General features: G+C 40.1%; 1 protein-coding gene across 3 annotated transcripts; it reads right to left on the bottom strand.

Moving 5' to 3' along the window:
- Window positions 1-78: 78 nt before the first annotated feature.
- ZNF518B (zinc finger protein 518B) lies at window positions 79-14,341 on the bottom strand. 3 transcript variants are annotated; one of them, XM_083861814.1, is made up of 2 exons: window positions 14,327-14,341; window positions 79-6,589 (listed from the first exon to the last, which is right to left on the bottom strand). In XM_083861814.1, the coding sequence occupies exon 2, from the start codon at window positions 6,386-6,388 to the stop codon at window positions 3,155-3,157; it is 3,234 nt and encodes a 1,077-aa protein (XP_083717940.1). In that variant the 5' UTR covers window positions 6,389-6,589; window positions 14,327-14,341; the 3' UTR covers window positions 79-3,154. The 3 variants fall into 3 exon arrangements, with proteins under 3 accessions (XP_083717940.1, XP_083717938.1, XP_083717939.1); XM_083861812.1 differs by lacking the exon at window positions 14,327-14,341 and adding an exon at window positions 14,069-14,158; XM_083861813.1 differs by lacking the exon at window positions 14,327-14,341 and adding an exon at window positions 13,671-13,729.
- Between the last annotated feature and the right edge of the window lie 1,542 nt (window positions 14,342-15,883).

The following is a 15,883-nucleotide window of genomic DNA, read 5'->3' as shown; positions in this document are numbered from 1 at the left end:
ATGTTTATAGGCATTGGAGATTTTAAAGCCAGCTGTATTATGTAAATTCTACTATTCAACGAGCATTTATTCTTTAGCTTAAGCAGCAGATACGTGTATTCCATACCTGAGCCTTCAAACACTTATATAGTAGGACCATTATGCAAACAGTCACTTTGAATTAATACCATGTGCAAATGTAGATGAAAATCATAAGCAAGAAGAGTAGATGTACTTCAAAATCAGCAAGAAAACATGCCCCAGTGTGTATGAGCAAAGAATATGAGAATGTGATTATTTTTCCAGAAAAGAAATACAGAAATATTTATTCATGCAATTTGAGTTTTGGAAGCCTAGCTAAATTCCGTATGTATATGAAGGCAAACTACAATTCCATATGTATATAAAGGGGTTTTTCTGCACAGCATTGATGATCTTCCCAACTACACTCAAAAGTTTGATTACGTTATTGTAATATACCAAAAAAGGAACCTCACTTACTTTATCCTTATAGAACAGGAACAAGATGAACAAAACCACTCAAGCCCAAAACCACAACATTCCAACCCAATTTATGACATACTATGTAGTGGCACAAACCAGCTCTAAAAAAACTTAGCAGTTGATTGTTATTTTCTTGCAACCTTTTTATTTCTCAATGCTGCATCAAAAGGGATGAAAACATCCACTGTAAATTACTTCTCTCAAACTGATGACACAGTTGAATGAAATTATTCTGACATAATTTTATGTAATAAAAGTAACAAAACAGAAGCTGCTAAAATAGTTTAGCAGAGTTCATAAAAAAAGGATGACATAATCTGCTTTAAGAATTTCATAACCACAATACAATTTAACTTACAAAAGGTTTTCATGTTGAAACAAACAAAAAAAAAAATCTAAATTAAAAACCATAAAAACCCCAAGGCTTAACAATGTAGGTAACAGATTATGGCAGTGACATACAGAGCTTTGCAGATGTTTACTTAAGTAAACAGTAAACTTGCTTACAGAAGACAAGCATTACTAGTATACTTAAACCACCCTGTTCACAAAGCTGAGCAGCAACACTTCCCCCATCCCCCCCAGTACAGCTTTCATGAGCAATGTTCTGATTTTGCCAGTGACAACTCTTACAAAGCAAATTCAAAACTATTTATTTGGTAGCTTCTACAGAAAGAAAATTAATTCAACCAGTAACCTGGACTGAAGGAATTAAAACAAAGGAGGAATGCTAACCATGGGGTTTTTTGTGCTAACCATTTCAGTATTTATCGTATACGATACGCTTTAGTTTTAAAATGGAAACTATTTTCACCATTGAAAATGCAAATAGCACTGATAGGTTTGGCATCGAAGTATATGAAGTGGAAAAAAAAACCCTCTAGTGTACCCATCTAAAAAAATATAATTCCATTTGAATATAAAATGAGAACTGTCATTTCCTTATTATTGACAAAACAGGAAAAACAAAGTTTGTTCTGTGGAATAGGTTAGTCTGATACAAATGATACAAAAATTTTCCATGTGTACACGATGAAAAAGATCTGACTTAAAGCACCAGCTATCTGAAGGATTTTAACACTGTATTGCAAAAATATGGGAAAGCAATAAGTGGTTTTGAAAATAAACCTCAGTCAGATGTAGTTTTAAAATATTTACATTCCAATGTAGATATGATAAATATTTTATCAAAACAATGTATAATCTGCTGGAGTATATAAAAAAATATTCCCAGCTAAACTGTTTACAAAAATGCACCATCAGTGAAAAGTTAGGGACAACCAATTTACCAGAGAAGTCCCAGTTCAAACACAGAACACACATCCAGCATTAGAGTCAGTACTGATTTTCATATTTCTAAAACTGTAACATATTATTTTAATTTTAAGTATGTGCTTCAATATACTTCATTCCATACGATTCTAAAATGATTTAAAATTGACAAGATGAAGAGAAACATCCACAGCTCACATACAGAAACATTAACTTCAGTGTCATCCATCCCTCTTTTTTACTAAAAAACTGAAATTTGGCCCTGATTTAGAGAAGTGTTTAAGCAACTGAGCAATGTTTACACTGCACTGAAGTTAGTATGCATCAGACATAATCTGTAACTAGGCACATGCTTTATGAATTTGAGGCCTACAAAAAATAATTTGTAACATCTAAATTCTTAAGCATAATGAAAGATTGCACTGAAAATCTGGTTCAACACTGTCAATGTAAAAGCTGTGCAACGTGGCTTTTCATTTCGAAAAGTCTTCAACAAGTTCCCTCGTAAATAAGCTCACCAACTAGAGTTCTAACCAAATACCAAGTCTGTAAATGCTTCTATCACACACAAGGTGGAAGAGGGTTTATGTTTGGCTAATACTATTTCAGAACAGCCTTGAGGCCACATAGAGAAGTGCTTTTCACTATCAGCCCAAGCTGAGTGATACCACTGGAGATGGTATCTCTGGCTTGATGGTACAGAACCCTGACAGTGTTCTGCTCCCTCACATCTATACAATACAGTCTAGGTAAAGATCCAATACTAAACAAAATTATTTTTTTAGTGCTATCTGATCTGACAGGAGTAACTGATTCCACAGATTTTTCATTTATACCCTTGTACCTCCTCTGAAGTCAGCAGAAGTGTATTTATTTCACTGAAACAGAGCACTTGCATTTAAATTTTACTTTTTATGCATAGTGCTTAATTTGCCACTAAAACCTATGACATACACTTGCTGTCCACAGAGGAGCAAAGGTTCATTTCCGTACAGATGTGCTCGATCTCTGAAACACCATGCTGTAATAAAGCAAAATAAATCCTGTTAAATTTACAAAGATCTCATCATCTAAGATTTTAATCCATACAGACCTATCACAAACCACATACAGCACAGTATCCTAAGCTACCTAGAAAGATGTTTGCATAGCAAATCTTGAAATTTCTCCTATGGAACAGATGAAGCTGACCTCCAACACAAATTTCAAACACAAGAGTGCAAAGTAGTGCTTAATTCTCACTATCAGCTTCTCTGCCTCTCTGTACCTCTACTCTCTTCTTCACTTTGCTAACAGTAGAGGACTTTTGGCAAAATAAAGCAGTCATTTCCATCCTCCATTCCAAGCAAGTTAGTGTCACTCATTAAAGCAAGAGGGGAAACCTCCCCTAGGCTCCCACTTAATGTTTTTTTGCTTGAAGAGAAAGAACATCCCAACCCTTGGTTGCCTCTATTAAGTGCCTCTGTCCATGACTTATCCATTCTTCTTGGTCCATATATACTCTTCCACAAAACCAACACTTAAACAGACACTGAAGTGCTTCAGCTGGTGACGTTTCCACCACTTGGTAGTTATTCTTGTGTGTCTTTTTTAGCTTCATTTTTAGCATACTCTGCTTTTTCGCTTGGTTTCCTGTCTCAGCATTCTGAAGAGTAAGACGCTTTCGATAACGTTTGACACCAAGACAACTACTAGTCCTTTCTGACAGAACTACTTTCAGGACTTGACCTTTATACTTGTTGATAGTCTTCATTACATTAATTATCTCTGGTGAATCGACATCAGGATGGTTTAATACCACAACTGGCTGATTACGACGAGGGCATCTTATCAACTGATTCATTTTCAGAGGAACAAGTCGAAGACGTCTTGCTGTCAACAGGTATGACATATCAGAACTTGAAGTGGCTTCTGACTGAGCTCTTGTTTTCCTCTTAGGAAGTTCTCTGAAGCTTGCTTGTTTTGCCTTATTTTTGGGACCTAGCTGACTTCTTGAATAGGGCTTGCTTTGCTTGCTCACATCACTGCTTTTTTGAAATGGTACACCAGTTTGCTTGCTGTTATTTTTAGCACTTGCCTCTCGCTTTGGTCTTTGCCTGAGTGATATAGTTTGGGACTCAGCACTTGGTTCGGTCTGATTAGGCAAACATGGGAAACTACTGCTAAGTGTCTCAGAAACACTGACAGGGACGGGGCGAGGCAGAAACATTTCATTGTGATGCACAGGAGCTGATGTTTCACCCCTGTTTTCTATTCCATATGCGCTTTGACTGCTAGTAGCACTCAGCACTCTCAGCATTGTCCCTTTGGGGATAAATACTGGGGTAGCAACATGGGAATTTTTAGTTACCCTATTTTTAGAAGTTCTTGCAAATGTCAAGAGCTGATCTTTACTGTGCTCTTCACCACTAATCACACTTCTTCCACCATGCACTTCAGACAACGCTGCAGGTTGTTCCACTTCAGTGGCACAAACAGCTCCCTCATAGCTTGCTGAACTTTCTGGAGGCAAAAGCAACGTTTTTCTGGAAGCCTGACATCTCAAGGGCATGGATTTCATGTTAGGTTCAGCAGAAGACATGAGTTGAGCAATCTTTTTACACAGCAATGTTGCTGATTTCTTCCTGCGTGTTGTGTAATCCCATCTGACATCCTCTGGAACGTTTTCAGCCCCAGAGCTAAGAGAAAATACAGATGAAATAACAGGTCCTTCAAAAGGACTGCCTTTATTTTCCATCTTCTGTAGTTCTAGTGATTCCAGAAGGTGACTACTCTTTTGACTTATGGTTTCAGTTCTCTTTACTTTGCTCAAGCTGAAAGTTCTATCCTCAAAAGGTGGAGTTTTAGCAACATGGAAGTTTTTTCCTGCTTCAGAAGATGTAATACATTTTTTATCAAAACCCTTTCCAGCTATATGTGCTTCCGTAGAGCTGACTGGTAGACTCCTACGTTCTTTGTCAACCCTCTTCACAGACAAAGTATCCTTTTCTTTATGGAAAGCAGAAAAAATTTTGCCCTCCTGAGCAGCTTCTACTGAAACATTTTTGAAACTTTTACCTTCAGAAACAGAAGCGTATTTTGGACGGTATGTATCTTCAGCTTCTTCATGACAATACAGATCACTATGCAAGCTATTTTTTCCATCTACTTTCCCTCTTGAGGATTTAAGATCACTTTTTTTTTCAGTACTGTTCATTACCAGAGATGGAGAACAAAGTTCTATAACACCTGAATGGACATCAATACCTTTCACTAAATGAAAGCATAATTTTGATGTATCTTCCCTCTGTATAGATACAGAGCTACAGTCTGAGAGTTGAGAATCAGAAGAACAAAAACATTCCGAATTCTTGTCACACGAACTATCCAAATTAAGCTGGTTACTAACACTGGATAATTTGTTTACATTCACTTCCATAGTTAGTAATTCATTTTGACACACAGATGTTTTTTTTACTTCTGCAGATCGTTCTATACCTTGATTCTCAAGCTCCTCTTCTGCACAGTTCACCTGTTTGTAAGCTGCTTCTTTCATAGGAATTAGTTTAAGAACCAGCTGTTGCGCTCCATTCACTATTTTAAGCTCTACTATCTGAGCTAAACAGTTGGAAGGAACTACAAGTTCAGATGGTGCAATTACTGTTAAAGGCATCCCAGGTTGTAAAGGCTCTGTTTTTGGAGAATAAACTTCGACCTCCACACTTTGACTCTCACATGCACTCATTTCAGATGGCTCCAGTATTGTCTTATCCTGGACTGACGATGTGTTTATGCTACATTCTACATTTTGAGACGAGCAGACTGTTTTAGTTACTTTACTTGGAATCTCACAAACCATATTTGAAGATAAATTTGAAAGTTCATTTTGGAAAGCAATTTTATTGTATTTCTGCTTTTTATATAAAGTGCTTTGACTCTGCTTCTTTTGCTTATGGTTCATGAGAGCATTTGACAGCCGTTTTCTGGGTGTTTCATGCACTCTTCTCGTGTGTTTAACTATATAGTCATGTCTAACAGCACCATATTCACAGTACTCACACTGAAATGGAAAGGTTCCAGTGTGTTTCACCAAATGTCTCTGGAATTCTCCTTTGGTGTAGGATACGTAACTACAGTGGGAACAAAGAAACTTAATTTCTTCATGTTGCCCTACATGCTTTTTATACTGTAAAGGATCCTTTGTTGAAAATCTGCATTTATCACAGTAGTATTTACCTGGCAGAAAATTTTTTACTTTAAATGTTTTCTGGGTTTTACTTGGGGTTTTTCTTTCATGTTTTTCATAGTCTGCAGCATTGGCACCCTCGGGAACAAAATCAAAAGCTGGTGGTTTAGTATGACTGCACTTCTTACAGATGAAATTTTTGTCTTCAGTCCACTCAAGCTTCTTATGCTTTTCTATATCTTGCATTGAAATTTTCTGAACATTTCTGCATTTTATACAGCTTATCAGTGACAACTTATTGTTCTCAGCCTCGGTTCCTTGGTAACAGCAGTTTTGGTCATCCGCCCCCTTTGACAGATTTGCTTTATCATCAGATTGCTTTGGGGATGTAGTTAAAGAATTATTTTTATCATTAATTTGGCCAGGGTACAATCTTGGTAAAATTTCCCTCATTTTTTTCAACTGCATTTCAGAAGAAGCAACTCTGCATCGTTTTCATTAAAACAGCAGCAACAGACAGAATGTTTTCTTGGTATTAGTCTTGTGTATGTTGCTTATCAATCAATCATTCAGGCCACCAATCTGCAGAATTCAAGCTTTGGAAGAAATGATGTTCAAGCAACTGCATCCATATTATATTCCATTTTCTTAGTCAATTAGCTTGCAGCACTAAAGAATAAAAAGCAAAAGATAAAGTCAATTAAGATTCAGTGATCGCTGAAATACAATGAATTAATAAATGAACTATTAGTGGACTACAGCTGAATTACACAGTGCAAGTCTACTGTTATATACCACTGATTGTATTCTGCATATACAACCAATAACTCTAAAACGTACCAAATCAAATAATCCTTTAACATTTGCTCTCATTCAAAATGTTCCAAATTTGTATCATTACCTGCTATGCATCACAACCTAAAGAGTTCATGTTATTTCTCCCACATCATGAAAAATTTTACACTTAAGAAACATATTTATAAGCCAAACAAGATACTTGATAACAAAACTGAGCAGCAGAGTATGATTTCCGTTCATATATAGCTCTCAGTTCAGGGCAAGATACCATGAAACACTGCAAGTGCCATTCATATGTGAATAGCAGGGAAGCAGAATGTGGCCTTGATGGTTACTAGAAACACAGAACTATTAGTTCATTTTTAAATAAAAGAATTTAAAGTTAGCATGAAAATTCCTGACATACAGAAGGAAGTTCTTTTTTAATCAGTGCCAATGCTTCAATACAAACAATCTTGAGCACTAATTCATAACAAGATGTGATTTATGCTTCATATGTTCTCAAAGTAATGAAGTCAAAACAGTCTGTGGCTGCAAAATTAATTACTTTCTCTTCTATTAATATTACAGTGTAATCACTTCTATATATGTGGACAAGCATATAAATAATTCACTTCATTCTAATAAAACAGAACGTCAATCAAGCAAAATAAACAATACAACATAAGGCAGAGGGAGATTAGTAATATCACTGTGAAACACCAAATTAACACATGCAATATATTTGGCCCACAGGTTTTAGCACTCTGTCTCTCTAGTATATTTAACAGGAAGAAGATCTCAGCCATTAAGCTTTTGGCAAGACTATGAGACCACTATTATCTGGAAAATAAACAATCAAGTTAAGCTTTTGAGACATACACAAAGTCCAATCAACGCCTTTCTTATTCTAACATCATTAGTTATAGACATATTGTTGCATACACTTGCAATCACAAATAGACTCAATTGCATGAGGCTATTTCTGATTTTCAATACACCCCACAAAAGGCTTCTGCTTCTGAAGTCCAGAGTCTCACCAAGTCTGCCTACAGACATCAGGGCCTGATTTGGACTCCAAAAGCACAGTGCTGAGTTCATTTAAGCAGCTTCCCATCACAATAATCATATGCTAATAAAGATATTAAACTATGTTACTGGAAAGACATTGAGGTGCCTGAGTGAGTCCAGAGAAGGGCAACAGAGCTGGTGAAATGTCTAGAGAGTAAATCTTACAAGCAGTGGCTGAGGGAGCCGGGGGTGTTGATCCTGGAGAAAAGGGGGTCAGGGGAGACCTTATTGCTCTCTGTAACTACCTGAAAGGAGGCTGTAGCCAGGTGGGTGTCAGCCTCTTCTCCCATGTAGCAAGTGACAAGAAAAGAGGAAATTGCCTCAAGTAGCACCAAGGCATATTTAGATTGATTATTATGAAAAATTTTTCATTGAAAGGGTTGCCAAGAATTGGACCAGGTTAGCTATGGAAGTGGTGCAGTTACCATCCCTGGTGATACTGAAGACATGTAGACTGGGCACTCAAGGATATGGTTTAGTAGTTGGCTTGGCAGTGCTGGGTTACAGCACAGGCTGGACTTGATGATCTTGTAGGTCTTTGCCAGTCTGAATAATTCTGTTACCTTCTCAACAACTTGACAGGACTAAACATCTGATCCAAGAAGGTTTTCCTACATCTTATGTGCTCACAACTCAGAAAGCAACCATACCCTGTGCTGGATCAAAAGCAGTGTAGCCAGCAGTTTGAGGGAGGTGATTCTCCCACTCTGCTCTCATGAGACCCCACCTGGACAGCTGCTGCATCCAGTTTTGGGGTCACCAACACAAGAAAGATGTTTAGCGGCTTTCCTCTGGATCTGTTTGAAGCTGATCACAGAGCTGTAGCACTCCTCCCATGAGGACAGGCTGAGAGAGTTGGGGTTGTTCAGCTTAAAGATGTGGCTTCACAGAGACCTTTATGCACCCTCCAGTACCAAAAAGGGGCTTTCAAGAAGGCTGGAGAGAGACTATTCACAAGGGCATGCAGTGATAGGACAAGAGGGAATGGCTTCAAGCTGAAGAAAGGTAGATTTAAATTAGATACTAGGAAGAAATTCATTACTGTGAAGGTGGTGAGGCAGTGGAACAGGCTGCACAGAGAAGCTGTGGATGTCCCATCCCTGCCAGTGTTCAAGGCCAGGTTGGATAGAGCCCTGAGCAAACTGGTCTAGTGGAAAGGACTCTTTCTCATGGCAGGAGGTTGAACTAGGTCTCTTCCAACACAAACCACTCAGTGATTCCATGATCTTCCTTGTACTCCATTGATATCTGTAACTATTATAGCAATGCTGCCCTAAAGATGAAGCTCCTCAAAGTACTCTGATGTAACCACAAACAACAGTAAAAACTGGTTAGAAAACTGGTTAGGGACAACATAATAAGCTTTTCACTCTTGATGAAGCAGATGGATGGGTGTACACTAAAATTCCTTAGTGGGTAGTTCTAGAACTGTAGTAATCTCATCTCATTGCAATGCAGACAGCTGTAAAAATACACACAATGTGAAAAACAAATCAGTGGCAGCTTTGCAGGAAGGAGGAAACTTGAGGAACACATGATTATTGTATCATGATCTGGAGAATTTTCTTCAAGCAATTCTAATGTGGACGACACTATGTGCTCTTCTACTCTGATTCTAAAGAGGAAAGAAAAGCAAAACATTTGCAGTAGTTCAGACGGAACATCCTTCCCTGGCTACTACCATTCTGCAGACTTAAGACTAATCCACTGACACACAAGTGTGGTGGTAGGCCTGTGTTCAGGACATCCACTGTTTTGTGTCAGGAGAAAGATGAGAGATCTTGATAAGTTCAAGATCCAGACCAAAGATGCTTTATGCATTTCTATACAGCTTTAAGAAAGAAGTAATACAGCATTTGAAAGGAAAGTAGGAAGCTATATCAGTATTTGCCTTTTTATGCTGTCAACATCTGAATAAACATCTGTTAATACTGAAACTGCCCTCCATGTGAACTAACTGAAAGCGTAGAGAATTTATGTCACCAAGATCCTTGACCGCAAAAAACATATAAATCCAGAGAATTTTCTTGTATTTTTTAAAGTCCATAGATTTCACTTTATGGGAGAACCTGAAAAAGAATCCACAACCTTGAAAGGGCAAGGAAGTACAAGAAACACAGTCCAACATTTTCAGAATGCTTCAATTTAACAGCTCTGGGCTTCTCAGTCCAAGACTATAGCAGAAAAATATAACATATGTAATTCGAAGAACAGACGAGTAATCCTTTTAAACTTTCCTAATTCAAACAGCTATATGTAGGAAAGCCTGCCATGGTTTAAGCCCAAAACCATACTTTCATGAAGACCTGTGACAAATACCGTGTTGCTGGAATGCAGGTTTCAAGCATACGTGTGTGCCTGCATCCCATATGTGCCGAGGTTGATCCCAGGCAGCAGCCATGCAGCCACAGAGCTGCTTGCTGCTCTCCCACCCTCCCCTCCCTCAGCAGCAAGGAGACTGAAGAAGAGAAAAAGCACAGGAAAGTTTATGGGTCAGGACAAAGGCAGTTGAACAGAAGGAAAGAAGCAGGGAGGTGACATAAGGGGAATCACTCACCACCTTCCACAAGCAAACCAATGCCCAGCCAGTCTCCGAGCAGCAGGCACCCTGGAAGGCAAAGCGCCCTCTGCCCTTCTTCCTCTGCTTCCAGTTTGCATGGCTGAGCATAACATTGTATGATGTGGACTATCCCCCAGACCAATTCTGGGCAGCTGTCCCAGCTTTGTGCCCTCCCAATCTCTTGCCCACCCCATGCCTATTCACTAGAGTGAGGCGAGGGGGCAACAACCACAATACCAGTGTGTTATCATGACTGTTTTAGCCACAGATCCAAAATGCAGCACTGTACAGGCTGCTTTCATGAAATTTAACTCCATCCCAGCCAGATCCAGTAAAAGGTAAAAAAAAAAACAACCTGAATAACCAGTTGATGTCGAAGTAACACCTCTGCTGTCTTCCTAGCTAGTTTTTCATCATGTACCCTGAACACTGACCAGTAAATAACAAAACAATAAAATAACAAAAGCTGTTTGATACAAACAGCTCCAATTTATATTTATTCTGGATAAAATATGCCCAAAATTATATTGAAATTTCATGCCATATTAAAAAAATATGTATTTTTCTGGTCACTTCAGAAAGCCAAGATCATCAATGTACACAAAGGGAGGTGAACATTACATACATTCACTCCGTATCACTGGGGGAGGTTGGGAGGGGGAGGAATTCCCCTAAAGACTTGTTTTGGTATTTGAAGGGTTGGCAGAAACATGCTTCAGAACATTTAAGAAGATTTATAATTTAGAAGACAGATAGTTGATTTTTCAAGATATAATCATATGCAGTGCATACAGACCAACCCAAAGATATCATTAAAGGAAGACCTCGAAGTCTACAAAGAGTCTCAATGGCAAACACAGGAATGGGATGGATGAAAAATAAAATGAGACACTAAGAGCGTCAAAATCAATTCCAGTGACTGCCTGAATGAATTCAGAAAAAAAAAAAATTAAAAAATCAGAAATACAACAAAGTGCCCAAATTAGGAAACATTAAAAAAAAATCAGAGACCCTAGTTTGGAAAAAAAAAGCACATGGAAAAAAGACATCACAAGAAAGATAAACCAAATTTTCCCATTCGCCCCTACCAAACACCTGCAATTCAGTGACATTAAAAGGTCAGACATTCAACGACACAAACATTTCTGCCTTTCACACAACACTATCATATCTTGAACTTTGCTGCTCAAGACACAAGAGATTAATAGATCCACAGGAATTAAAAGGCATTCCAAATTGTGGATACCCCATGCACATAAAGGTTAAAAAACAAAGATCCATTAAAACAAAGGAAAATAGGACAAAACATCCTCTGCAGACTGACTCTGCCAAATTGAACCAGTACAAGGGGTTTTGCACTGCAGTAGGTTATAAACCACTGACGTGGCCACTGTCAGACTGGAAATTTCTATTTACTTCAAATATATTGAACATGTGTTCATCATTTCAAAGAATATGTATATTCCAGGGCTTTAGTTTCCTTTAGTTCAAACTATATGCTGCCATCAGTGAAAAGGGTGTGATGAGAAGGATGCATTTAGCCTATGTGATCAAATAAATGAGCCCTTACTTCAGCAAAGCACACACGGCAGAAAGGTCATAGACTGCAGCCAATAACTGGGGTGTGCTTCGGTACTGAAAAGCCCATATAAGTCATCCCTAGGAAAAAGAAGTTTAAACAGAATTGGAAGACACTGTGCATCACCGCATCAGGAGGATACAGTGTATAAAATTTGAGCCACTGTGAAATATTTAAGTCTCTGTGCATGCTTAAAATTATCTTGCCTGTATTTTACAATTTTACATAACAACACACACACGCAAACACACACACAAACATATATATATATATATATATACACTGACTGTTTAACATCAACTATCTTTGTTCAGCAGAGTTAACTGTTCTACTGTTCTACTGACCCAACTACACGGCTGCCAATTACCAGTCACTAATTTTAGGCCTAATGACTGGGAGAGAGCCAAAGTGCTTCACTCAAGTATTACATATTGTATTAATTAAAATAATTAATTTTGTATTTAAAAACAAACTATTCAAATACATCAAAGAAAATTTGTCTACAAGTATTTCTTCTTAAAAAGCCATTTTGTCTTAAAATAACAGCTAATCACAGTTGTAACAGTCTTGGTTTTTAGTTGAAAGTCACATGAGGTTATTCAAAGCAAAATGAATGAGGAATGACAATGCAGACAATTAAGACGAGCAAGGACCATGCACCAAGTTTTTAGAGCTCATTTTTATTAAAAAAATATACAGTTTTTTCACTCTACAGGAAAAAAATCAATTACACTTAAAATGTTTATTACTTATAAAGTCATGCAAAACACAGACTGAAAGGAAATACTATTTTTTAAATGCATAAGTGAAAAACTGTTCAATCTACTAACGTTTTTGGCATTGTATGGATGCAGGTACATGTATGTACCATGCAGCATTCTACTGAAATGGAGGTCTGCTTCCCTGTGGCTCTAGGAACAAGGCCCAGCTTTATTTGTGTCTGAAAGATACACATTTCTGTCGTATCATTCAACTGCTTGGTGGTCTTCCTGCAATAAGCTAAACAAGGCATTACCAAATAACTACTCTATCAAAAGTAGTATTCTAGAGAGTGCTCAGAGACGTTTGTAGAGTTGTTTATCATTATATGTATAATAGATTTTTTTAAATCTATGCTGCTCATTTCTTCATTTTACACAGTTTACAATGATTTTCAAAGTCCTTCTGCATAACCAGAGCATACGGAGTAGTACAAAGCATTACCCTACTCTTGAGTTCTAAGGCCTGTAGGAAATGCAGCAAGCAAATATGGCACTGAAGAAAATGGGAGAAGAGGGGGAAGAGCCCCATTAAAAGCACATATCCCTCCATGCCCTGATCTCAAAGCACTCGTGTAGATGTTAAAATAGATTTCCACAGATTTCTTTCATGCTAAAATTAGCCACATACTGTTTGTATGTGCAAGAAAAGAGCCTTGACTGTAACCACCTACTGCAGTAACAATGCACAACAGACTGCTAGAAAAATCCTGTAAAACACCACTAGTCTTCTTAATCATAAAACAGTTTTTAAATTAAATGTACATTTCAGGACATTTTGGCTACATCTACGATAACACTGAATTATTTATTTGGAGGAAAATCTGTTTATACGTCTAAATAACTTTAAATGCCCAATGTAACACTTTTCAATGATAGATTGTCTTGCAACAAAATTCAATATGGGATTCAATTAAGCCTATCTTATGCCCAAACAATCAAACGAACCTCATTTGCACACAAAACACAGGATGTTGTATTTTGCCCATGAACACATTTACTAACCCGAGAGCTCCTTTTCTTCAGGAGGATGACCAAGACGACAAACCTGGACAACAGCTTCGGTCCAAAGCGGCCTGATGGCGTCCACGAGACGGCGAGCACCAAACCCCTCCTTTCCTTGGGCGTGCAGCCCAGGCAGGCAGCAGTCCCGAGCCCCAGGCGGGCCCGGCTCTGTCTCCCGGCGCGGTGCGGGCCCGAGCGCGGCGCCGCGGGGGATGCGCTGCGGGGCAGGCGCTGCGCGGGCCGCGCAACCTCCGCCCGCCGCCGCGCAGTGCCGCCGCCGGCCCGCAGGGGGCAGCACCGCCCGCCCCGGCCCCGCGCGGGAGGGCAGGAGGGGAGGGGAGGGGAGGGGAGGGAGTGAGGGAGGGCGGCGGGAGCCGCGGGCCCGGGGCTTGCCTTACCTGTCTCGGAGCGGGACGAGGGGGATGAAGGAAGGGCAGCCTCCCCTCGGCGCCGACCCCGCCGGCCGCCGCCGCTCCCGTCGTCGCCGGACACGGGAGGAACGCAGCGCCGCCCCGCGTCCTGCGCGGCCGCTGCCGCCCCGCCCTGCGGCGCTTCACCCCGGCAGGGAGGGCGAGCGAGCCCCCCGCCGCCGGCCCGGCCCGGCCCCCGCCCAGCCCAGCCCAGCCCGGCCCAGCCCGCGCGGCGGCGGAACTGACCTCAGCGCGCCCCGCCCGCCGCGCGTAGAGCTCTACCGTGCCCGCCACCGGCACCGGCACCGGCACCTGCCCGCGGCCCGGCCCCTGCCCGCCAAACCGCGCCGCCAGCCGGGCCGGGCCCGCCGGCCAGGCCTCCCTCCGCGCCGACACTGCAGGCCACAGGATGCGCTGTTGTTCCCAACAACCTCCCTACAGCCCTTCCCATCCCGTTGTGTTTCACTAGAGTATGGAATGGGCCCGCAGTTCACTCAGGAAAGTACTACAATGACGCTGTTGTGTGTTTTTACATCCTTCCTATGAAATCCAGATGTCTTTTGAAAGAAAGTGTTCTTAGCAAAATTTAAAGGGAGAAAAAGAGGTTTTAACTGACTGCATGTTGCCGTATAAAGTAGCCTTGATGTCACTGCAACATCAAATCACTCCACTTTAAAAGCAAACCACAGGGCCCGAGGTCTTGCCAGATGAGCTCTTTGAAATGAAGCTTTGTCGTACCTGTCTTTAAAGTTGAACTCTGCGTTGCTGTGACGCATTTTCCAATCTGTTCTCTACTGGAATGATTTGAGAGTGCTTGATCTTGTCTAGGTATGGACATACATCCTCAGGGATCTTGGATTTTGGGACAGGCTCTTCAGGTCACAAAAAAAGAGAAAAAGGAAAGCTGTAGACAGGGAAGTCTAGGGGAAAAGAACCGTCTCAATCATAACTTTTTTTAGTTACAAAATGATATCTTGCCTTCAAGTCTGTCACCTCTTTTGGTTGGCAAGGTAACAAAGCACTCTCAATTGCAGTTTGGGACATTGTCATTTACTGAGTATCTTTAAACTTGTGAAGAAAGTTTTCTGTTTGATAGAGCCTGTTGGGATTTCTAGAAGGCTTTTGACAAAGACTGTCAAAGAAACTAAACTGTAACAATGAAAACCAAATATCTTGGCATGAATAGCTGGTTAAAGGTAGAGTGAGTGTGTGGTCCTTGTAGAATAGAGGTGATGGGTGCCCTGCTCTATCAGTCTCTGCTTGGACCTGCTCAACATACAAGTGACTTGGAAAGGGAGCTGGGCACTCAAGTGAGAGCCTTCTGATCATCCCAAGCTATTGAGAGACCTGAGGACAAAAACCCACTAAAGATCTGTGAAGGACATTATGCAGCTGAGTAACTAGACAGCAAAACGGCAGATTATATTTTGGATAGACAAAGGTGATGCAGAGTGGGGAAAAACATCCTGACTTCAAATAAAAATCATCAACTCTAAGCTGACTAGTATTGTACAGGAGCAAAATCTTGGCCTTAGAAAAAGTTTCTGTGAAAATCTTGCTTCATTATTCGAGTTGATAAAAATAAGCCTTATGCTGAGATTTGAAAAAGAGCAGACAACAAAGCAGTTTAATGCTGCTGTTAAATTCATGATTTAACACATTTTAAAAGCTCTTTGAGTTTGTAAGTTCCCTCAGCTCAGGAAAGACAGAATAGTAGTGGAAAAGGTTCAGTGAAAGGTGAAAAGGGTGATCAAAGGTACTTTGCTCTCCACTTTCACAAAAGGAACAGCTAAGGAAACTGCT

The sequence above is a fragment of the Zosterops lateralis genome, assembly GCF_965231275.1.
Source record: "Zosterops lateralis genome assembly, chromosome: 5".
NCBI lineage: Eukaryota > Metazoa > Chordata > Aves > Passeriformes > Zosteropidae > Zosterops > Zosterops lateralis.
The sequence above is the reverse complement of the archived record's forward strand: the minus strand, read 5'-3'. Positions and strand labels throughout refer to the sequence as shown.